Source organism: Scardinius erythrophthalmus (genome assembly GCF_964197995.2).
Source record: "Scardinius erythrophthalmus genome assembly, chromosome: 23".
Classification (NCBI taxonomy): domain Eukaryota; kingdom Metazoa; phylum Chordata; class Actinopteri; order Cypriniformes; family Leuciscidae; genus Scardinius; species Scardinius erythrophthalmus.
Window position 1 is genome coordinate 11,388,367 of NC_138243.1, and position 26,276 is coordinate 11,414,642.

Consider the following 26,276-nt stretch of genomic DNA (forward strand, 5'->3'; position numbering starts at 1 on the left):
AAGAATTTTTACTTAGTTCACAGTGGTGTGAACTAGGCCTATAAACAACTCTTTAAACCTAACCAACCATATTAAGTAACTCAAAATAGTATCGTTTTGCATTAAAACCGTTAATAGTCCATGAAGTTAATACAAAATGGAAACGAGATATGATTGTCGTATAATGTGTGTTTCAGCAGTAGTTTCACCCGGGATAGGCGGACGGCGGCGATGGGAAATTTGTGAATGAGACAGTGCGACGCGTATTTGTTGTTCAATTAAATTATGCAGCGACAGTATCCGTTTTGCGTCCAATCACATCACGAGTCAGAGCGCCGAGGAGCTGAGAATTCAACCAATGGCGCATCGCACGGCAGAGACTAGCGCAGCAGCAGACCAATCAGCGCCGCGCATGCAAATGAAGCATTTGCTCCGGCTGGATCTGAATGTCAACTAGTCAAAGATGGAGTCTGACGCTGGATGTCCGCGAGGCCGCGCGTCTTTACATTCGCTCGTTTATTTCGCTGAACCGCGCGATAAGATTTTAACTTTGCGCTCTCGAAAACGGAGAGTCTTTAAACATTGACCATTTGAAAAAGGACAGGAGAAGAAGACGTTCAGGTTTTGCACCTTTTACTCAACTTTTCCTCTTCTCTCCCTCTTCGTTTTTTTTTCTCTGACACGGAGTGTCCCTCCCTTGGTTCGCTGCCATTCATGAATTTGGGGTTCACGATGTGCTCTTCATGCATTTGGGATGATTGGGCGGAAATGGCGGGAGCTGTGGGGCGTAAAGGAGAGTTTGGATGGATGGGACCAATCCACTCGCCTCATTTTCATGCGCATCAGGACCGTGTGCCATCAAACCCTGGGTACGAGATCTTTTCTGTGGTCTGCAGCGTTTATGCGCGTAATGTTTGCTGTCTGAGAAAACAGAGAAGCCTGAATGAATTGCCACTATTTAAATGCACGCGCTGATAGTGTGATCAGGTACGAATCACCCTTTTAAACGTATGAATGTGAGGTTATGTAAACACCACCGTTATTGAATGTAAATTCGTTTGTCTGCTGAAGTTTAGTTGGTCTAGTGATGCTTTACATTTAATCCGAATCAAAACAAACACGAGAAAGTGTCAATTCGACGCTTAATTCGACTTCATATTTATTATTAACTGGATCAGAGTGCATCTAATGAGAATATAAATTGTTGTATAATTAATGAAGGTTGGATAGTAATTCGGAAAGTTTGTAACGGTTATCAACAAGTCTTTGAAAATGTTAATGCGAATCAAGCAAACTGTTAAAGTGTTTAATTACTTGTATAGCTCTCACCACTGTAAATCAACACATTTAAATGTGTCTTTTTAAGAAAAAAAAAGTCGCTTTATAATTTCCTAAACGTAGGGTTCCCACTGTCCTGGAAAACCAAATATCAGGGAATTTCAAAAGTAGCCTAATTTCCAGGCCTGGAAAAGTCGTGGAAATTTCTGTAGTCAGTATAAAGTTTAATTATGCCCAGTTATACAAAAGTATTTTAAGCAAGAGAAACACTCTAATGTTGTGTCTGTAATAATAAATAATAATAATAAAAAATCCTAATTCAGTCTTCATAAAAGGTTTGAAAAGTCATTGACAAATTATGGAAATTCACTGGGAAAGTAAATTCACTGAAAGTGTGGGAAACCTGAATTAAAATCATTTTTTTGCTTTTGTTTTCTTTTTTAAAGTTTGTTTCGATTTCACTTCATCTTATGTAACTATCAAGGTCTCAATTTTTCAGGAATACTATTCTCTCTGTTCTAAACATGTCAGAAGTCCTGACATATTTCCAAGACACTCCCGGAGGATCAGACAGACATCTGTTTTAAAAGATAGATTTTTATTTAATTCTACGATTAAAACAAAAACACTAAAGTTGTTTTCATTGTAAAGCAGAGCCTCACAGAGAAAAAAGAAACAGATGTGGAAAAAAATGTGCTTTCAGTGGTAAAATGTTACTGTAAAATTTTGCTTTTAATTCCCCATGCCTTCTTAAATTTGTTTAGCCGGTGTTTATTGTTGCTGTCTTTAGATTAATTATTTGGTTATACAAGTAATACTTTGAAGCAGAACTGAACTGTTCAGAGTTCACTGCTCTTTCCTTTGATTCTTTATAACCAAAGCGCATGAAATCTATATAAATCGAGCACACAGGAATCTGAATGCAATGTGATTGATCAAACATGATGAGGGAATTGTGATATTGACTATGACTTGTCCATTGCCCTTTTTCTGTTGTACTACTGGCCAATCAGAAGAGCAGTGCAATATTAAAAGGGCATTGGCTGATAGAACAGAGACCTCCACCTCCCTCTCTTTCCTTCACCTCTCACCCCTCTCTGGTTTGACATTATTTAACATGTGGAGCTACAGTCAGTACACAGGCCTGGAAACCTGCAAAAGCACATTTATTTATTTATTTATTTTTGCTTATTGAATAGCACATATTTTCGCTTATTATGTCACATTTATATATATTATAAAATTATTATTATTTTATAATTAAATAATATTGTTTTTATTTGTAGTTATTGTGGCTGCATTTTATATATTGCATAAATTATTATTATATACTTTCTATTGCATATATATATAAATAAGCAAAAGGCCTGTTAGGAATGTAAAATAATTTTTTTTGTGTATGTTTGACAAACTTGCTTTGAATCAGTTTAATGAAAGTACTATTTTTGCTTATTACATATCATATATATATATATATATATATATATATATATATATATATATATATAATTGGAAGCAATTTATCTGTAAATAAATTGCAAATAATATATATATATATAATTTTATTAACATTTATGTTTTCTTGTTTTTTTTGTGGCTGTATTTTAATTATTTTTTCTAAATATTCTTATTGTTGTATTGTTTTGTTGTATAATATTGTCTTTATTTGTTTATAGTTGTTGCTGCATTTTATTTATTCATATATATATATATATATATATATATGCATATAGAATATAACTTGTTTGTGAAATTGGAAGTCATTTGGACATTATTATTATTCTTGTGTTCTATCTCTCTCTCTGAAATACTTGTGATGAGTGTGTGGCCGCAGTGGTTGTCCAGAGAAGATGGCTGTCCTCTGTCCATGTGCTGATGTGCTGAGGTCAGCTGCTCTGACGATGTTGCACTACTGTACCATCCATTCTAGCAGTGCAATAGTATTGTCATAGCATTTAGCCTCTGATATGCTCAACGGTCACGGAACGCTCCGAAACAAGTGCCGGATTGCTCAGGTTGTCCCCTTACGTTACCCTGCAACTGTAACCGGTGTAACAAACATGTTTGATCAATAAAATCGCCTCTTTTTCGACTTAAAACTGAGTTCAGCCGTCATTTGTTTTGGCGACCACGCCATTTTGGCTCGGTTATCGCGGCCCTGCGTCAGGCTAAGTTTGGAGCTGAAGGGCCGAAATAAAGGTGCACGGTCGGACCCTCCCTTGTCGCAGGTTAGCGGGGGAAGGGAATGTTTTCAGAGGAATGCAGGGAGGCAAGTCCAGTTGTGAGTATAGGGGTGGGGGATGGTCAGGAGAGGGGCCCAGGACTGCTAAACGTGTCTCTCGGCATTTCTGAGACAGTCCTTAACATAACTGAGCGAATCAACCCTATAGGGGCGAGTCGCTACACACAAGGTGTCTGTACTTGCCCCGTATCCATACTAATATGCTGCTGTTGACTTGAAGTGCAGAATACTAAAGCTTAGGTTACTCCATTAACATAAACTCACTAGAAACTCGACACGTTAAGGCTGTAAACGTGCTATCAGCTCTGAAAATGTTCCTCAAAGTCGTTGCACCGAAGTAGCACACTTTTAGGAATACGCCTGGGATTAAATGCGAACCCTGTTTATCCATGGGGGTGGTGAACTGAGCGACGGGAGCACCTCAAATACTTCAGTAGCGAACGCGACTTGTCGGGGCACGTTTGCAAAGGTTGCTGGGAAATAGTGGAATGTGAGGAATGGGATATGATGTGTCTGTGGTTCTCGGGACACACCGTCACAGGGAGCTTTCGCTTCTCACAAGCAGGTCGCCTGCAGTGTGATGGCACACCGCTTGATTATGGAGAAAAAACATGCATTTATGAGAGTGTTTGGCTAATACCAGTTACGCCTCGTTTCAACTCGGCGTTTGTACTGTTAGACATGACGTAACAAGTTAATTACTGCTGAATTGCACTCTAGTGTTTGTGCTTATGGAGTTTCATTTGAAGGTCACTCAAAAAGGGTCAAACACCACTTGAGTTAAACAATTGAGTGTGTTATTAACGCTTCATTAACTCGCCTCATCTCAGGCCTAAGGATATGAAACTGGCCATATCTGGGGTCTTGTGGGAACTATGAAATTCGTGATGTAGTAACTTCATTTTACAGCAAACTTGAATGTGGTTAGATGGGTCTGTTTGAAATTGAGTAGATCCCATTAAACCTTCAAAGAGCACAGGAATAGCAAGTACACTAGACGTCCTCCTCGACACATTGGGATTTATTTAGGGGAAACCCGTTTTATCCATCATTATTACTGATCAAAGCCTTCAATGTCTTCTGTTGGAGACCTCATTATCTAATTGTATTCATTAGGACCCTTTCCAGGAAAATGAAAAAAGTGTCAGAAATACTTAAATAAAAAGCAAGTACAAATGTTGGTCATTATACGAGTTTCATTTTATATTCATTTTATATTGGTTTTGCGATTTGTGCAATCCTGTTGGCAGTTTAAATCCCTGATTTGTGTGGTTTTGCCATTTTCTTATACATTTTTTATTAGGTCTGCTTTACAATTTTTATTTTGACAGACTCGTGTTCCTGTAAGTTAAAGAAAAATATTTGTGTGATCATTTTCCTTGTAATAACTTGAATGGTTGAAGCTTGACAAATAACACTTGTTCTATAACCCTTCTTAGTTAAACTTTACTTCATATCCAACAACTTAAATTTAAAAATCTAGTAATCTGTTCAATTTGCATATGCTTTTGTTACTCAAAAAACAGTTAAAGAGTTTTTAAGGCGGGGCAACTCTTAATAGAATTTTCACTAATTTTACAGTGTAAAAACAAATTTATTCAGTTTGCTTACTTAAAACTCGTTGCCTTAATTCAATTTAGTAATTCTATCAAGTATATATTAAAAGTGGTCCTTACTTATTTTGAATTGTTAACTAAATTGTATCTGCGACCTGAGGAACAGTGTACTCCCAGAATGCATTGTGGCATGAATAAATTAAGCAATTGCTTTGACAATTTCATTTGCCGTCTTGTGTCAGTATTAGCACAATAAAGACAGAAAATAAAGTTGTTTTGCAATGTTCAGAGTCTTATTCATTTAAAAATAAATTGATTGCATGCTGAATGTCGATGTATGTGTGTGACTCAAGCAATGTTGATTGCAAGATATATTTCTATGGGGATCACAATTACATTTTTGATGTTTCACAATATGGTGTTTATGATTTTTGTTAGCAATATAATTATAATAGACCATAATTCAACATGAAATAGTGATTTAATGAGAAGTTGGGTCAGCTTTAAAAAAAAACCCTACTTATTAGGTTACTTCTCTTCCTTTGAAACCAAAAATATTATAGTAATATAAATGAAGTTGCCAATGGTGACCATAATGGTTAAGTTTGGTTAAGTTAAGGTTAACAATTAAGTTAAATCAACTTCAATTTATGAAGTCAACTTATGTGATAAGGTTCTCTCAAAATTTCCAAGGCAACTTAGGAGAAAGATCACTGCAGGAAATGAGCGAAAATTATATTAAGAATCGCCCTGCCTCAAACTCTTTTGCTTGATAACCAATCAAGTAATCTTAATTTGGGTTTTCTGAGTTACAAAGGCATATATGAAATGTACATATTAAGTATTAATTGTACAATTAAGTTAAACAAATTGTTGGACATTAAGTAGCCAAAGATAACTAAGAAGGGCTAGTTAGAACAAATGTTAGGTTTTAATTTGGGGTGGGGTGATATTATTTCATGATAATGTTATTTCGTTGTAAGGACTGTTACTTAAATCATGTAACAGGGTGCTAAATTGTTTTTAGGAAAATAAAATCTGTTCAGTAAAATATTGTAGGCTACATTAATGAATTTAGTGTCAAAATAATGTTTGATGTATAAGATTCAGGCATGAAGGTCAAGAGAAGGTTCAGGTTAAACAAGATATCAAATCATCACGACAAAAACACGCGATTTGTGCCTCTATGCTTGAGACAAAAAGTCACATGACATTCATTGGCATGCATGCACTAATGTAGGCTACTTATGGATTAATTAAAATGCTTTGTTTCCAACAACATGCTATTCTTTGAGTTTTATCGTAGGCTAAGTAGGCTAGCCTGTGCTTGATTTACACAGTAAATTAGGCTATAACCTGCATACCTTTACACGTGCTACATTTTATGATAATCATTTTAAATATATTTTAATCAATATCTGATGCATGAAATTATGTTAATCTGGTGGTTTTATGGTCGTTTGAAGAAGAAAAGGTAGGCTGTATAGGCCTTGTTCGCCAGGTTATAGCCTAGTTGTTCTCAGGTCGACGCAGCGGAAATCAAAAGAAAATAGCGCGAAATCTTGATGTTTGAACATAATAGCGGTGTGAGGTATAAATAAGCGGTTTATACATAGGCAGGGCATGTGGTCTAATTTTCTAATCATGCTCTAACAGAAGTTATGATGGTTATGATAAAATGAAAGATCTCCATTTAAGTCGCGCGCACAGACTAGTCTTTGCCGCCATCTTACGGACAACAAACAGAGATTCTCCCGAAGATGTCCGAATTAGTTAATTTACTCGTTATTGATTAAAAGGTTTTTTATTTGTTTATTTATTTTTACTGCATTTAATCTCCTGTTTTCATGAACATGCCGTTTCAGTACACTTCCTCAACCTCTTTATGGCATATTAAAAATCTCATTCAGCAATTAAAGGCTCCCATGCATGCAGAGACAAAGTTTAACTCCATACAATTGGAAATCGTGAAAACTTTCACATGTGGCTGAAGTAAATCAAATTAGAAATAAATATGACAACAGAATAAGTCTAAAATAAAGCTCTTTAATTATGTCAATTCATTATACTTATGAAAAACCTAAAAGCATAAACAATAAATATAGCATATAAAATATATATGTATTAAATCAGTCATGGGGCAGAATAGAACAGTTTTAAAGTTACTTTCTAGATTAAGTTACTACAAACATCAATGTCTGCATTAGTAGGCTATATAATGTATATAAACAAAAGTAAATAAACATTTCACAAATGAGACAAAAGGCTAGATACTTTATCAAAGCTCTTAATTACGAACACAAAATAAACATAATATAAAAGTTTTATAAAATGGTTAAATAATGATTTTACACTTGCTTTACAAATAATAACAAAACAGCTGTTAACATAAACCATATGACATGCAAACTTAGCAAATTCCTTTTAATTACAAATTTCTGCCAGAATCATACTTAAGCTAAACTGCAAATCAACCACACAAGCGCTTCTGTGTATCAATACACAGTTTTAAGGCAGGAATGGAAACTGAGAAAGTACAACATACACGTTAAATAAAAAGTTCATATTTACAGCAATGATAATAATAATAAAAAACATCAGTCCTCATATTTCTGTGGATGAAGCTGGGTTATTTCGGGCACAATTATCATCTTGTCCGCAGTTGCCATCGTCGCACTCACACTGCCGCTGTGTGCAAAAGATGTAAATCAAAACAAAAACATGGGAAAACAATACTGTTACATTTAAAACATTGATGCAAATTACGATGTTTAAGAGTAATACATTTTAGGAATATAACAAAACATTTATAATTATTATATAAAAAGTGAAAGTGAGAGTGCCATTCAAACCTTGATGTGTGTGCTTCTGAGCATGTGCTCTGGCAGCTCTGTGATCTGCTCTTTGGTCTGAGACTCCACAGCGGCCTCGTGTGGCAACTGTTATGAGTGACACAACATTCATTCAACACACACAAGGAATTTTGACAAAAATATCAGCACCTATTTTTTTTTTTTCGAAATTTAGTAGTCTTGAAATAGTACTATAAATAGTTTATTTAAAAATATATCATATTTATTTACTATAATTATTACAATTATATTATCATTTTATAACATCTTTATTAAATATTATTTATAATTATTAACTATATTGGAGAGCGTACCAGGACGTGGGGGGCCCTGAAGAGGTAGCTGAAGGGGTAGTTTAAGAGGTTGAGGCAGGTGGTGGAGTATATATCCGCATAGCGCAGTAACTGACTGGCGAAGAGGGTTTTTGTGGAACCACAGCGTAAAAGACTGCCCATTTTCCCATAGCACAGATCCATGCCGTATGTCACCATCTGTAATGCATATCGAAAAAATGCTATGTTACAGTAAGGATATACAATTTTAAGAAACGCAAAATTCTGAATATTTTTTGAATGAAGATAATCCACAAAACAGGTTAGATGTGAAAATATCAAGGTAAATGATGTGTGGCAAACATGCTGAGGTGATCCTGAGAACTCACCTTTATCCTGCTCTGAATCGCACTAATATCCGGGCTCTCTTGACTTCCACTGTCCAAATGCCTGATGGGATAAAATGAGAGGTCAGCTGAAAAGTTCAATGTCATTCAGTGTTAACCCTCTGGTGCTCTTTAGTCACTTTTGATCATAAAATAGTTTTTATGTTTTACTTCATCGGAATGGTCCAATGTTGGGGAAAGTTACAATTTTGCATTACTTTTTTAAAATGCAACTTGCGTTGCTTAGTTACTTTTTACGGAGAGTAATGCGTTACGTTACTTATGTGTTCCATTCCCTCTTCTGGGCTCGGCTTGCTTGTTTGTTTTTTAATAACAAAGAAAAAACAAATGAGCCTCAGGCTGAAGGAAATGCAAATTCACGCCTGTTCAGTAGAGGGCGCAGCTCAAACAAACCTTTCATTTGTGCTGCCATTCTGGATTGCAGAAGAATAGGACTCAGGAGAAGAAAGTTCATCACTCTTACTTAAAAACAACAACAACAAAAGAAACACAAATGTGATGTTTGACTAAAGTTAGTTCTGTCTATGACTATGGTTGAATTGGATCATCGAAGGTCAGCAGAAAAGACGCACACAACGCTGCTGCACTCGCGATTTCTCTCAACATGGGGACAGGAGAGGTGTCAGTCAATATATGGGGAAAAACTTATTTGAAAAAGTAAATTTTGTTATAAATTTACAAGTAATGTCTTACTTTATAGTTACTTAAAGTAATCTGATTACATAACTCACATTACTTGTAATGTGTTACCCCCAACACGGGAAGGGTATGACACTTTGTGACTATTGTGGCACTTGCAATGTGAACACACAAGGCTTGTTCGATCAAAGTACTGCGAGAGGGATTAGAGAGCAGACGGCTCCATATGCTTTTGCATTGTGCTTGCGGTATTTTGATGTCATGCACCGATGGGTCTGTGCAGCTCCGCTTCAAGTCGAACAAGCCTACACACACACACACACACAAATCACGGACATGATTTAAAAAAGGTTAAATTGTCCTAAAAAAGTAGGGCACTTCTTAGTACTCCTCACAGTCAAAAAAGATCGCTTTATATGATGAACACATTGAATTTAGGCTTTTATTCACATATGGCCATTGATCAGTGAACATAAACAGACGCTCAACGGAACATGCTTCACGCGCAAGAACAAACCTCATTGGTTCTTGCTGAAGCTCAAACGTGCTGCGTAACACAAGAATGAACCTCATTGGTTCTTGCTGAAGCTCAAACGCGCTGCGTAACACGAGAATGAACCTCATTGGTTCTTGCAGAAGCTCAAACGTGCTGCGTAACACAAGAATGAACCTCATTGGTTCTTGCGGAAGCTCAAATGTGCTGCGTAACACGAGAATGAACCTCATTGGTTCTTGCGGAAGCTCAAATGTGCTGCGTAACACGAGAATGAACCTCATTGGTTCTTGCAGAAGCTCAAATGTGCTGCGTAACACGAGAATGAACCTCATTGGTTCTTGCAGAAGCTCAAATGTGCTGCGTAACACGAGAATGAACCTCATTGGTTCTTGCAGAAGCTCAAATGTGCTGCGTAACACGAGAATGAACCTCATTGGTTCTTGCTGAAGCTCAAACGCGCTGCGTAACACAAGAATGAACCTCATTGGTTCTTGCTGAAGCTCAAACGTGCTGCGTAACACGAGAATGAACCTCATTGGTTCTTGCGGAAGCTCAAACGTGCTGCGTAACACAAGAATGAACCTCATTGGTTCTTGCGGAAGCTCAAATGTGCTGCGTAACACAAGAATGAACCTCATTGGTTCTTGCGGAAGCTCAAATGTGCTGCGTAACACAAGAATGAACCTCATTGGTTCTTGCAGAAGCTCAAATGTGCTGCGTAACACAAGAATGAACCTCATTGGTTCTTGCAGAAGCTCAAATGTGCTGCGTAACACGAGAATGAACCTCATTGGTTCTTGCAGAAGCTCAAATGTGCTGCGTAACACAAGAATGAACCTCATTGGTTCTTGCAGAAGCTCAAATGTGCTGCGTAACACGAGAATGAACCTCATTGGTTCTTGCGGAAGCTCAAATGTGCTGCGTAACACGAGAATGAACCTCATTGGTTCTTGCAGAAGCTCAAATGTGCTGCGTAACACGAGAATGAACCTCATTGGTTCTTGCGGAAGCTCAAATGTGCTGCGTAACACGAGAATGAACCTCATTGGTTCTTGCAGAAGCTCAAATGTGCTGCGTAACACAAGAATGAACCTCATTGGTTCTTGCAGAAGCTCAAATGTGCTGCGTAACACGAGAATGAACCTCATTGGTTCTTGCTGAAGCTCAAACGCGCTGCGTAACACGAGAATGAACCTCATTGGTTCTTGCGGAAGCTCAAACGCGCTGCGTAACACGAGAATGAACCTCATTGGTTCTTGCTGAAGCTCAAACGTGCTGCGTAACACAAGAATGAACCTCATTGGTTCTTGCTGAAGCTCAAACGCGCTGCGTAACACGAGAATGAACCTCATTGGTTCTTGCTGAAGCTCAAACGCGCTGCGTAACACGAGAATGAACCTCATTGGTTCTTGCGGAAGCTCAAATGTGCTGCGTAACACAAGAATGAACCTCATTGGTTCTTGCTGAAGCTCAAACGCGCTGCGTAACACGAGAATGAACCTCATTGGTTCTTGCTGAAGCTCAAACGTGCTGCGTAACACAAGAATGAACCTCATTGGTTCTTGCAGAAGCTCAAATGTGCTGCGTAACACGAGAATGAACCTCATTGGTTCTTGCAGAAGCTCAAATGTGCTGCGTAACACGAGAATGAACCTCATTGGTTCTTGCAGAAGCTCAAATGTGCTGCGTAACACAAGAATGAACCTCATTGGTTCTTGCAGAAGCTCAAATGTGCTGCGTAACACAAGAATGAACCTCATTGGTTCTTGCGGAAGCTCAAACGCGCTGCGTAACACAAGAATGAACCTCATTGGTTCTTGCGGAAGCTCAAACGTGCTGCGTAACACGAGAATGAACCTCATTGGTTCTTGCTGAAGCTCAAACGCGCTGCGTAACACGAGAATGAACCTCATTGGTTCTTGCGGAAGCTCAAACGTGCTGCGTAACACAAGAATGAACCTCATTGGTTCTTGCGGAAGCTCAAACGTGCTGCGTAACACGAGAATGAACCTCATTGGTTCTTGCGGAAGCTCAAACGCGCTGCGTAACACGAGAATGAACCTCATTGGTTCTTGCGGAAGCTCAAACGCGCTGCGTAACACGAGAATGAACCTCATTGGTTCTTGCGGAAGCTCAAACGTGCTGCGTAACACAAGAATGAACCTCATTGGTTCTTGCGGAAGCTCAAACGTGCTGCGTAACACGAGAATGAACCTCATTGGTTCTTGCGGAAGCTCAAACGCGCTGCGTAACACGAGAATGAACCTCATTGGTTCTTGCTGAAGCTCAAATGTGCTGCGTAACACAAGAATGAACCTCATTGGTTCTTGCGGAAGCTCAAACGCGCTGCGTAACACGAGAATGAACCTCATTGGTTCTTGCGGAAGCTCAAACGCGCTGCGTAACACGAGAATGAACCTCATTGGTTCTTGCTGAAGCTCAAATGTGCTGCGTAACACGAGAATGAACCTCATTGGTTCTTGCTGAAGCTCAAATGTGCTGCGTAACACGAGAATGAACCTCATTGGTTCTTGCAGAAGCTCAAACGTGCTGCGTAACACAAGAATGAACCTCATTGGTTCTTGCAGAAGCTCAAACGCGCTGCGTAACACGAGAATGAACCTCATTGGTTCTTGCAGAAGCTCAAATGTGCTGCGTAACACGAGAATGAACCTCATTGGTTCTTGCTGAAGCTCAAATGTGCTGCGTAACACGAGAATGAACCTCATTGGTTCTTGCTGAAGCTCAAACGTGCTGCGTAACACGAGAATGAACCTCATTGGTTCTTGCTGAAGCTCAAACGTGCTGCGTAACACGAGAATGAACCTCATTGGTTCTTGCTGAAGCTCAAACGTGCTGCGTAACACGAGAATGAACCTCATTGGTTCTTGCTGAAGCTCAAATGTGCTGCGTAACACAAGAATGAACCTCATTGGTTCTTGCGGAAGCTCAAACGCGCTGCGTAACACGAGAATGAACCTCATTGGTTCTTGCTGAAGCTCAAACGTGCTGCGTAACACGAGAATGAACCTCATTGGTTCTTGCAGAAGCTCAAACGTGCTGCGTAACACGAGAATGAACCTCATTGGTTCTTGCAGAAGCTCAAATGTGCTGCGTAACACAAGAATGAACCTCATTGGTTCTTGCAGAAGCTCAAATGTGCTGCGTAACACAAGAATGAACCTCATTGGTTCTTGCTGAAGCTCAAACGCGCTGCGTAACACGAGAATGAACCTCATTGGTTCTCACACGTCCAGGGAACTCACTTCCGTTTACCACAACTGATGTGTGTGGATGAATGTTTAAATGTGAATTAAAGGTCAATTCTCTTCAGGAAATTTGAACTGCTCAATTCATATGGATACGATATCTTTATGAACTTTTTGAAGCGTCAAAGAGTCAGTTGTGTAGCTTTCTATGGAGGAACAGAAAGCTCCCAGATTTCATTAAGAAAATAAATTTATTCATTTATGTTCTGAAGATGAAAGACAGTCTTTTTCTTTCATCCTTTCATCAAAGTCTTTTTTTACAGGTTTGGAACGAAGGGTGAGTAAATGATGATTATTTTTGGGTGAACTATCTCTTAAAGGGAACATAACAATTATTGAAAAATAAATAAATAAATGGGTATGGATTAATAAACTGTATTTAAAAAAATTGTGGAAATAAATGGAGCATGCTTGTTGCATTAATATTACTTGGTGCCATTCCCTCAAAATACAAAATATTAAATAAATAAAATTACTGAACAAAAATATATTACATTGATTTTACTGGGGGGGAAACACTGTAACATTTGAGGTGTTCGGCCCAATTTTGACCCCTAAATGAGGAGAACCAGATTAATGTTTGTTTGTGAGCGTTTCAGCTTTAGTACCCCAAAAAGGTAAAAAAGAGAGACTTGATTTATGCAATAAAAGCCTAAATAAAATAAAATTAATGATTAACCTAATTAATTTGAACTAACAACACTAGATTGTATGTGAAGTCTGTGCACAGAAAAGCACGAATATCGAGTCCTGTACTGCCATCTATCCATCATGCCTAGTATTGCACTGATTCTGGCAGAGAAAGACCCACACTTACTGATATAACTCTGCAAGGAAGATGTCAAGATGTCTTAACTCCTCAAACATACCTATAAAAAGACACAAGAGACAGTATTTTTAGCCTCTAGCAGTCAACTTTGCAAATCCATTCTTTATCAAATGGCGAAAATGAAAGGGTGTTATTTACTGGTTTTTTCTTTCCACACATGCAGCTCCTTCACAAGCTCAGGAACCACCAGGAAAGTCTTCCAGCCCTGGCGTTTCTTTGACTTGAGAATATCCCCAAAGATGTGATCCCCCACATAGAGGATGTCTTTGCCCTTAACATCCAGCAAATCACAGACAATATCAGAAGATCCTAAGAAAGGGGTTGAAGAATAACTGACATAAGCAAAGGTAGTGTCTTCATGCAAGCCTAGCAAACAGATCATGAAGATGATGAGAACAACATGTGAATCTCCTCTGGCATTACCTCCAGAATACACTGTCCCGTGCTGGAGGTCTCCAGTGTATGTGCCAACACGCAGTTTACCAGTGACCTACATCAGGGAATGATCAGAAGTTTAGTTCAATCCAAGCTCAAGCAAGACGGTTCCTGATATTTCATTGAACATGAAGTGCCTTAATGTTTATAAAAATATACAGTGTACAATGCAATTTATTTATTTACTGCCATTCAAATGTTTGGGGTCTGTAAGATTTTAACGTTTTTAAAGAAGTCTCTTATGCTCACCATTTATTTGATTTAAAATACAGTAAAAACAGCAATATTGTAAAATATTATTTCAATTTAAAATAACTGTTCCCGTTTTGGAAATATTATAAAATGTAATTTATTCCTGTGATGCAAAGCTGAATTTTCAGCATCATTACTCCAGTCTGCAGTGTCACATGATCCTTCAGAAATCATTTGCTGCTCAAGAAAAAAATTCTTATTATTATAGATGTTGATATTTTTGTGGAAACTGATACTGTGAAGTTTTTTATGATTAAAATATAAATATTATTATTATTACACACAATGTTAATGACAAACATGCACAACTATATTGGAACATGTACTATACAGTGAGAATCATCTTGTCTGGGACACATTTTTGTTAAATCGGCATATATAAAAGTAAATATTAGGTTACACTTTATTTTAAGGTGTCCTTGTTACAATGTAATAATACATTTAAGTGCTGGGCATAATATTAATTAACATGTTAGAGTTTGGTTTAGGGTTAGTGGCATGTAATTATGCATAATTTATAGTTATTACTATAGTAACTACATGTAACTTTTAAAAAGGTCACTGTAAAATAGTGTTACCACATATTATGTCACTGAGAACAAGACTTTTCAATTCACTAAAAAGAGAAATGTGGGGAAATGTATAGTAATGTAAATGTAAAGTCATTTCTATATCCAATGCCTAATGTTTGTATTTGTTTACAATTTGTTTTTGTTTTTCTGGATTTGTGGTAAAATAGGAGCTAGATGTGTTCCTGACAGTCTTAAGATTCACCCATAGTCTCACTGTTATTAAATCATTGGGTATAGCAGCTAACTTTTACATCAAAAACCCCTTATTTTTGCCTGAATGAATGGTTAATTTAAAAGAGAGTACAGCTTTTGATTCCCATATGAATAGTAGCAGTGCACCCCACCAGACACCAGGAACCCACCGTGTCGACCTGTCGCAATACTGTCCCTCCTGCGAAGAACATGGGCTTCCTAGTGTCCACCACCACCAGGTCAAAGTAGGAGCGCCAGGGTTTCTTGGGGCTCTAGACAACATGAAACATTTCAGAATTTGTATATCTGTATGTGTGCAAACAATATTTCAGAGCAAATGATACTAAGTAGTATTTTTTGTGTCAGTCAGAGAGCACTCGTGCCGCTCACCTTAGAGCCAGCCGGGGTATCCAGTAAGTACTTCATAATAGCCTAATTTGAGAAAAGACGTAATACAGCGTGATTAAAATCCAATTATGAATATTAATGATAGCCTGTAATGATATGCAACCTGTCCGTGGCAGTGTAAATAATTTCTAGGGGGCTGGCGCTCTCCTTACCTCAGTGTAATTGAAGTCGCTGTTGGTGGCCAGGAACACTTTGGCGACCTCTTTAATGCGGCTCAGTAACACAGGAAGACGAGGCTAAGCAGAATCATATGTATATAAGTCTTTAAGCACATGCAAATCTATAATATAATCTATAATCATCATGATGATGATTAGCATACAAAATGTTTCTCTCAGGCAATTTGAGAAAATAAAAAAAAATGATTACTTACATCTTTAATCACGTACTTGTCCAGGTTCTTCAGTGTTCGTTCCTTCAGAATGCCCTAAAAAAGACAAATATAATAATGACTGTAATGTGTGTATGCCTGAATATTCAGCATTAATCATCAATTGCAGAGGACAACTCTATATGTATATATATGAATGGATTCTGATTGGCTGTCAATGTCTTTATCGCTCATCAATTGAGAAAAATCGTTCTGAAAGTGATTCCAACGATAGCGTTTCTCTGTGTGATTATTGTTATAGTTGTGGACTTCCCTATTCTCATAGAATTAGAATGATAATTAAAACTTTATAGTTATCGTCCTCTGCGTGATCGGCCCTTTATAATCTACACAAAAATGTTAGTGAAAATGGTCAAGTTTACCGTGTCGTGAAGGTGATCCATGGCGTCCCTCACGTCCTGAAACATGCTTCTGTGTGACATGAACAAGTCACCGTGTTTGAACCCTTTCAGGCAACTAAGTGGGAGAGGAAAAGTGAGACAGATTTTAGAAATTGTTTGAGCATCTTTTAAAGTGCCCCTATTATGCTAATTTAAAGGTTCCTAATTTAGTTTTGGAGGTCTCCTACAATAGGTTTACATGCATCCAAGGTCAAAAAACACTTTCACTTTGTCATAATATACATTGCAGCATAACCTATTTTCTTACAGTGTCTGAAAAGAATTCTATCTTTCTAAACCCCTCCTTCCTGATAGCCTCTGCTCTGATTGGTCAGACGGTCCAGTCTGTCGTGATTGGTCTACTCTGCTCTGATTGGTCCGACGGTCCAAGCTGTTGTGATCGGTCTACTCTGCTCTGATTGGTCCGACGGTCCAGGCTGTTGTGATGGGTCTACTCTGCTCTGATTGGTCAGATGACCCAGTCTGTTGTGATTGGTCTACTCTTCTCTGATTGGTCAGACGGTCCAGTCTGTTGTGATTGGTCTACTCTACTCTGATTGGTCAGACGGTCCAGTCTGTTGTGATCGGTCTACTCTGCTCTGATTGGTCAGACGGTCCAGTCTGTCGTGATTGGTCTACTCTGCTCTGATTGGTCAGACGGTCCAGTCTGTTGTGATCTGTGTGATCTGTGTCCAGTCTGTGTTGAAACCTCTAGCCTTAAGCATAAGCAAGAGTAATAGTGATGCTTGCCTCAGTAAAAACTGTAAATTATAAACATTATTCTCATGATTAAGCTGTAAAAGAGCTTGTTGCAGTTAAGAATAATTCACTCACTTTTTGTATCTGGTGGTTTTGGTGAAGAAGTCAAACAGGCAAGCATAAAGATATGTCTCTGAGAACATGAGAGAGACAAATCGTGTTATTAGAATCGATTATCCTTTCACTTGAACGTTTAGATGCAACATTATCATTGTACCTGATAGGTTGAAGAGCGTGTTGAGGACGTAAAAGCGGTCAGTGTCGTCCCTCTGGATGAACTTGTTTGGATAATACTCATCAACCTGTTCACTACAAACAGACACATGTCTTAATGAGAATACTAGCAGACAAATAAGCTGTCTGATACCATACAAAAGCACTGGAAATACATTCACACATTGGAAGGCGTGTGATGAAACAATAACAGTGTGTCACTGAGCTGCCCAGCTAATGTGTCACAGCAGCAGCCAGTGTTCAGAGACTGCTAACAATTCTGTTCTCAAACAACTGATCCCTGCTAAATAAAACCGTCCCCAAAATACCCCATGTCTAATGTCTTATACGTGGGGATAACCAACAGCCTCACTAACAAAATCTACACATCACTCTTCTATGGCAGGTGTTGGATATAAATATATTACTAATGAGTTCATTACTTCATCTGTGTCTGATCTAAATAGAGTGTTGGGTCTCAAATTAGACATTTTCCACAAAAATGGAACAAATAGTGGTTATAACTTTTTTTTTTGTTTAACTTCTTTACCCTAACTAAACTTTTTTACGATATATGACATAATATAAATATTTGATTTTATATACACTACAGTTTGGTTGAGTAGGCTAAATGTTTAATGTTTTTGAAAAAAGTCACAAAGGCTGCATTTATTTGAACAAAAGACAGTAAAAACAGTAATATTGTGAAATATTATTACAAAATAAATCAACTGTTTACTATTGTAATATAGTGTAAAATGTAATTTATTCCTGTGAATCAAAGCTGAATTTTCAGCATCATTACTCGTCTTCAGTGTCACATGATCACTCAGAAATCAGTCTAATATGATGATTCTTTTATGAATAGAAAGTTCAAAAGAACAGCATTTATTTGGAAGATAGATAGATAGATAGATAGATAGATAGATAGATAGATAGATAGATAGATAGATAGATAGATAGATAGATAGATAGATAGATAGATAGATAGATAGACAGACAGACAGACAGACAGACAGACAGACAGACAGACAGACAGACAGACAGACAGACAGACAGACAGACAGACAGACAGACAGACAGACAGACAGACAGACAGACAGACAGACAGACAGACAGATAGATAGATAGATAGATAGATAGATAGATAGATAGATAGATAGATAGATAGATAGATAGATAGATAGATAGATAGATAGATAGAAACTTGACATAAACTGTAAACTTCTTCCTCAAAAAAAATTCTGCTTGGCTGATTGGAATGTTGTTCCAGGATCAACAAAAATGTTGATCTAGGAACATGATGTATTTGGCGAAAATCTGGTTCTGCGTGTTTCCCTCTGTTTGCAGTCACATGAGTCAACACATCCAAAAGAACTTGTTGTCAATTAAGCTTGTATTGTTATGATTCAAGAAAAAGATTTGTTCATGAATCAGAGTGATTAAGATGTTTAGTTTGGGCTAACGATTGCTATATCCATTTTTAAAATTCGCTTTTGTGAAGCCCCTTCATTGCTAATGAGTATTTTTTTTCATTGTGATGTTAAACACAAAATTGCCTTGCTCTTCTGTGCCAGTCTCTAACATAGATCCTTGTATTTCTTTATCTGTTTTCAACAGCTCTCAACCCTGTCGTTCCTTCACATTCGGTTTATTGGCTTTCGACCTGCCTCCCTTGAATGTTTTGTCCCACGCAGCACTCACCTTTGTTGCAATCTTCTGTTGTCAGAGAAAGGTTGTGGGGGCATTTGCGAGCAAACTCTCACTCAATACACCATTGACTCGCGCCACAATGAATCATCTCACTCACCCTCTCAGGTACTCAAAGCCGTGAGTGCACACCAGGATGTTTCCATTGGAGTCTATTTTCAACAGGTTACCGTACATAGTATCGTACACCAGGCCTCTGGAGAAGAGAGGAGAAAGAGAGAGAACGTTGGAAAGAACAAGAGTCTGGGAGCATTCAGACAAGTGAATAATTGATAGCAAAATATGGCCCTCTTAGGAGTTAAAACAAGAGTTCATTCATATTTATATTTTCCCCCAGCAGTATCATTGAGCTGAGAGTTAAACTGTCTGCGTTTGGCATTCAGCACGTTTTAAAAATGACCTCAAGCAACCTATTGCTGTTATGAGACTCTTGAGACTGGTGTAATGCAGGGCATTATTATTTGTATGGTTACCCACTAAGTTTCTCAGGAATGGTTTATAATAGGCTCAAAAATGACTACAAACACAAAATTAAGTGGACTTAAGGTCTCCATCTTGTACTAAAGAGATTAATTTATGCTGGAATTATCTGATAATTTACACTACTGTTCAAAAGTTTGGGGTCAGTATCTTTTTCTTTTGTTTAAAAAACAACACTTTTGTGTTTTTATTATGCAAGGACAAATTAAACTGATCAAAAGTGACAGTAAAGACATTTATAATGTTACAAAAGATTTCTATTTCAAATAAATGATGTTCTTTTAACTTTATCTAAGAATCCAGAAAAAAAAATAACAACACTTTCTACAAAAATATTAAACAGCACAACAGTTTTCAACATTGATCATATTAATAAGAAATGTTTCTTGAGCATCAATCATCATATTAGAATGATTTCTGAGGGATCATGTGACACTGAAGACAATAGAAAAAAGTCATTTTAAATTGTAATAATATTTCACTATTACTGTTTTTACTGTATTTTTTATCAAATAAATGAAGTCTTGGTGAGCATAAAATACTTCTTTCAAAAATATAAAAATGTTTTTAAACCTCAAACTTTTGAATATTAGTGTGTATATCATGTTAACCTAATTGCAGAATTAATAATTAATTAAAAAGCTTTGAAAAATAAAACTAGCGAATGCAAGCAGCATCATAAATAATTCTCAATACACATTTTTTCCACAGTTCCACACTGCACATTATTTTAAATCTAAATGCAATAACTTTCTCCACTTCTGAAACAAATTAAGTTCACGAAACCCTCTTATCAATCCCTCCCCTCAAAGTACCTGCATATATTCATAATGCCTATTTTTCAAAATCTAATAAATGGAACTCGATGGAAATGACTGGATTTTGAAGTTATGAATGGTATTTCGTATCAAATGAATGCAAATGAATGCAAATTAGTACAAATACTGAAACTGTAAACTGCAAAAAATTATTTTCTTACTCAGTATTTTCGTCTTGTATTCCTTTATAAATATCTAAACGTTCTTAAATCAAGATACATTAAATTAAATTGCAAAATTACTTAAGATATTAAGAATATTAAGATATCATTATTTCTGAAAAAGTGAAAGGGTAAGAAAAATAAACTTAATTTAAAGGGAAATCCATTTTATTTTACTTTCCACATTGGTAGACATTTTTTATCTTGTTTTAAGCGTAAACTTGCTTTAATTTTGATATATTTTTCAGAAAACAACACTTGTTATCTGATGTCATTTTGCTTCTCAAGTAATTGAACCTTGATTAAGGTATTTGTACTAAAAATAAGGCAAAAATACTGAGGAAGAAAATCATATTTTGCAGTGAAGATTCCCCTGAACTATACATTTTGAAATTCACTGCACTCTTCTAAGCTCTTGTTACTGTTTAAGTTGCTTACATCTCTATTTTCCCCTTGTGACGCACCATTCCCATTGAAATCAATGGAATAATCTGTGTTCTGTGACGCAACGTAAACCAGAATACAGATATTAAGAAGATGATGGGCATGTAAACACAGTCAATGTTCTGCATGCACCGCCACAAACCCTCAAAAGCCTTTCCAATGAGCTCAGTTACCCAATATAGCCTAATCCAGACCCATTGATGGCGCAACACTTACCGTGTGGGGAAGGAAGGGTCGTACGAATAGCCCAGCAGCTCGTGTGGGTATCCGATTGACACCAGCCTGTCTCTGAGCAGCTCAAAGCCCAGACTCTCATACTCTGGAGACTTATACACTGTTGAAAACATGAGAGTTGATGTGAAAGGAGCACTTCACACATAGTCAGACAACTTGTCCTAAAGGCACTATAAATGCACTCACCCGCCAGAGTGTAATCCATGTCAAATCCATAGCACTTGATGTTTTCAAGTGTCAAACTCCGGTTCACAAACACCCTGAAGGGAAAGACAGGAGGTTGTTTAATTGATTGGTGGGTCACACCTTTCTTACAGTTATCAGCATATACTTTTATCCACAGAAAACTTACACTGCATTAAATGGGACCCTTTCGTGCCATTTTAAAAGTTTTTATTTATTTATGAAAAACAAATTATTTTTCACACATTTAACATTGTTGCAGCACCTCTCTGCCCAGTCTGTCAGTAACGCTCTGTTTAGTTCCTCTATGAAGCCCCTCCTTCTGAAAAGCTCACTGTGCATTGATTGGCCAGCTGGATCAGTGTGTTGTGATTGGTCAACTGCTTTGAGTGTGTTTGGGAAATGTCACGCTACTAACTAACACAGGCCTCGTAGCCTTTTTTATTTATTTTTTGCATATGACTTGGGAGGGAATTATTTAAAAGAGGAATATTGTGACGTGTTTGTTCCTGGAAGAAAACTCAAGACTACAAACAAAGCGTTTCAAGGAGCTCAGAAACAGTGCGCACTGATATGGAGTCTTCATGCTTTGTAACTTTGCAGACATTTTTCATGCTCAAACAGCAACATTACACATGAAGAAAGATGAAAATGTAAAAAAAGTAAACATCCTTAAGTTATAATCAAAGCCACAACCTCAGTGTAGTAACCCTGCCATAAATGCTGAATTTTGTAACATTATTGAACCGAATTGAATCGACACTGACTCGAGCTGAAAACGACACTACTGTCTTCTGTAGAGCCGCTTATGACTGAATTGAACTCATTTCATTACTGATGAATGTTACACAGTTATTGAACTAAACTGAATCAACACTGAACTGACTGGAGCTGAATAATGACACCATTCTTTTAGAGCTTCTTACAGCAGAATTTCAATTTGTTTCATATTTGATGAAGTTTGCATCATTGATCATTTATTACTGTGAAACTGCTTTAAAACAATCTGTTTTGTGCAGACTTTAGCGCCATGCTCTATCAGCTGAGCAACAAGAACACGTAATGCCGCCAAAAAGTGGTCATTTAGTGTTTGTATTCAAACGTGCAGTGCTTATCACACTGTCCTATATATCAAGCCAGCGCAGTTCAGCTCTGTTCTTATCGGGTCCCTGGCGTATGACATCAGTGCAGCTGGTGTGAGGTCACTGCCGTTCAAAGCACGTAAAGACGTGAAGGAGCAGCCAACTGGCACTCTTTCTTCTTGGCAGTTTTACAATGTAAAGTCATGTTTTTATATTTACAAAGGAAAGGACTGACTAAGCAATATCAAAATAGTAAGACAATGCAACTTGATTAAATCTAATGATATTTTAAATGTTGCATGCTTAACGGTCAACTAATGTTGAATATGAAAAAGAATTGAGGTTGAAATATTTATATCTGCACTGTTAGAAAAATCTGTAGAAATTACAGTATTACTGGCAGCTACTTGCCAGTAACTTACTGTAGATTTAAATTGATGTTATTTACTGGCAATAATTTGTTCAAAATTAAATGAACATTAAACATTAACAAGTCTTTATCTTTACAGAATAAAACTAAAATAACATCCTCATGCAAAGCATTCTGGGAACCAAAGTCTGAAGGAAAAAAAAACAGAAAAAGGTTGATGAAGATTTCTGGTTCCCAGAATGCTTTGCATTAGATTGTTATTTTATAATTTTATTCTTTAAAGACAAAGACTTGTAAATGTATAATGTTCATTTAACTTTGAACAAACTGTTGCCAGTAAATAACATAAATTTAAATCTACAGTAAGTTACTGGCAAACAGCTGCAAAATTACAGCAAATTTTTTACAGTGTGGATATCACAACATTGCATTAATTCATTCAAATATTACTGACCAACTGACAGTTTCATATACTCGCCAATATATATATATATATATTTTATATTTGTAATAATTTCACATTGAATCTCCCAAGTAATGTAGAAACAAAATGAAGATGGTATATTTTTAATATTTGTATTATGTCATCTTATTGATACTGATGTCTCTATTACATGGATTTTATAGCCATTCAACATTACAGTATAACTGAAAGCTATATATATTTTTTACTTTTTAACATATTTAACATTTTATAGGCTTTAAAAATACAACAACTTGTAATTTAAGTGAACTTAAATCAATATTTGCATAAACCCATTGTAATAAATGTTACATTAAGCTGTGCCTTTAATGTATCTTTAATATAGCTCATAACAGGTATACAGAAATGTAATAATCATACACTGCACAGTGGTTATAAGTTGAATATTAGTTGCCTTGATGAATTTATTGGCTGAATGAGATATTTTGTATTTAACCGAACAAATTCAAATTGAGAACAAAACAAATAATGTTACTTAAGACAATTTCCAGCACAATATACTGTAAAAAAAAAAAAAAAAAAAAAAAAAAAAAAAAAAAAAATATATATATATATATATATATATATATATATATATATATATATATATATATATATATATATATATATATATATATATATATTGTTGGTTTAACTAAGAAAAGTAAGTAATCTGATTGCCTTAATTTTGAGTTCATTGAAACTAAAAATTTTAGTTACAAAGAAAGAGATTGGTTTAATCAACAGAAACTCAAAATATTGTTGATTTGACAAATGAAAAAGTTTAAAGTATGAACATAATTTTGTACAATGGAAAGAACCTAAAAATGCAAATGCTTCAGGTTGCATTGAATATTTTCAACAATTCCTTTTTTTATTTTACAGTGAGTGTATTTATGTCTCATTGACTCACTGTGCATGATGTAAAACAGGTTGTGATCGTCATATGTTTGCAATGCCATATGCAACATTTCTCATCATAGTTTTTGCCAACTTCTTTGATGACACACATGAATTCTTAAAGAAATTCACCCACAAATGAGAATTCTGTCACCATTCACTCGCTCTTTTGTGTTCAGTAGAAGAAATAAAGTCATACAGGTTTGGTACGACATCAGGGCGAGTAAAGAATTTTAATTTTAGGGCGAACTATCCCTTCAAGTATGTCCAAAGTCTTAATGATTAAAAAGCACAGTTAATTAGGCTACCTAAAATAGATGAGTGACTTGTCATCTGTGACTAACTATTGAACGAGAAAAGAAACAATCAGTCTTTTATCTTTGAATAGATAAGACTTAGTATACAGGACCAACTAACTGAATAAATCAAATGAATGAATGTATGAATGAATGCATAAATAAATAAATAAATAACACTTTATTTTAGTGTCCTTGTTACACGTTATGTACTATAGTAATAAAACAAAAATTATGCATAATTACAAGCAACTAAACCAAACCCTATAAGTGTTATTAGTGCTCAGTACTTAATAAATTACACTGTAACAAGGACACCTTAAAATAAAGTGTAACAAAATAAAGCAAAACAAATTTTTCTTTTCTTCAGATGTAGGCTAATCATTGTTATGACTGATGTTATTATTTTTTGGAAAAGTTACATTTTGTTGAGATATTATCTAGAGCATTGACCCAGATTTATGTCTAAGTATGATGCTTTAAGTAAATTTATGTCATTGAGACTCAACTCAAATCCTGTCAGTGGATTTACAGTATTGCCATATTATTGTGAAATCAAACTACACGAAATGCCATTTTTTGTCCAAAAATATCCCATGAGGCAGCATGATATAAGACGAATAAGAATTCATTTCTAAGAATTACTGCAACAAATAGAGATAAGTGGTATTGTAGTGGTATAACAACACAATTAAAAAAAACACACACACAAACAAATCAACTGAAAATATGAATAAATAACAGCATACTAAGACCCGTGTTTCTAAAGATAGTTTAAGCTGGTTACAGTCTGGTATTCACCTGTATGACTGTGTAAAGTACCTGTTCTTACCTGTGATGTATTTCTTTTTTGGCGCTGCGCATCTCCATCGCGAGTGTGTGTGTCCGCTCGCGCTCACCGAATCACTCTCTGCTCACTCTGAACTGTCACGATACCCTTTTTGCGCTTTAAATTGTACCATGATGTTGACATCACCAGTGTGAATTTTCCTTGGGTTTGGCTTGTAAACAGGAACCTTAAGTACGTAGTTTGGGCGTGTGTGGGGTGCACGCGAACACGAGTGAAGTTTGAAATCGGTCGCTGTGGACAGGCTCCAGCGCGCAGCTCGAGCACGGAGATTGTGTTATCAGTGTCAGACAGGCGCGCGCACTCGCCTCAGGACGCAGAGGTCCCGTTCAGCGCCCAAACACGAGACCATCGATACTGCGCCACCGAGGCCACTACAGTCATGAGCATTTACAAATTAACCGCGCATTAAAATTTCATTTAGCGGACTAGTGTTCCTCCCTTCATTCATATTCGCGACAAGAGAGTGCGGGGCAAGTTGTCACATTGGCTATAACTATAGGAATACTCGCTTACTGAAAGACAAATTTGTCACTTGTTTTAAAGTTTGAACAAATGAAATGTAAACAATTAAATTTCAAACTCCGCTAACACCCACACAGATATATATAGGCCTAGCCTACACATTTATTAAAAATGCTTCTGTGGGTAAAATAAATTTTGAGAAATATTATATTTGTCCATACCATTTTCCTTCACGCTGCAATGTGACATCCAGGATAAAGTCCTATGATAGAGATCAAGCCATTCTCAGGAAAATTTTGAAATAGCTTTTATTCTAATATTTTCAGTTTTTAATTTTTGGGTAATTTTGTAATGTGCTCTGGACAATTGTATTGGTTTATTAATATATATTTTTATTTCAGT

General features: G+C 36.5%; 1 protein-coding gene across 4 annotated transcripts; it reads right to left on the reverse strand.

The window, feature by feature from the left end:
- Window positions 1-6,842: 6,842 nt before the first annotated feature.
- Window positions 6,843-25,782, reverse strand: LOC308683576 (cytosolic purine 5'-nucleotidase-like). 4 transcript variants are annotated; one of them, XM_081354073.1, is made up of 19 exons: window positions 25,395-25,782; window positions 21,455-21,528; window positions 21,251-21,368; window positions 19,232-19,327; window positions 17,426-17,517; window positions 17,284-17,341; window positions 16,432-16,525; window positions 16,052-16,105; window positions 15,831-15,914; window positions 15,661-15,702; window positions 15,441-15,542; window positions 14,243-14,309; window positions 13,958-14,128; window positions 13,808-13,859; window positions 8,980-9,048; window positions 8,569-8,629; window positions 8,222-8,398; window positions 7,908-7,994; window positions 6,843-7,743 (listed from the first exon to the last, which is right to left on the reverse strand). In XM_081354073.1, the coding sequence occupies exons 1-19, from the start codon at window positions 25,430-25,432 to the stop codon at window positions 7,660-7,662; spliced, it is 1,620 nt and encodes a 539-aa protein (XP_081210199.1). In that variant the 5' UTR covers window positions 25,433-25,782; the 3' UTR covers window positions 6,843-7,659. The 4 variants fall into 4 exon arrangements, with proteins under 4 accessions (XP_081210199.1, XP_081210200.1, XP_081210201.1 ...); XM_081354074.1 differs by lacking the exon at window positions 8,980-9,048 and having other exon boundaries at window positions 6,880-7,743; window positions 25,395-25,768; XM_081354075.1 differs by lacking the exon at window positions 19,232-19,327 and having other exon boundaries at window positions 6,880-7,743; window positions 25,395-25,529.
- Between the last annotated feature and the right edge of the window lie 494 nt (window positions 25,783-26,276).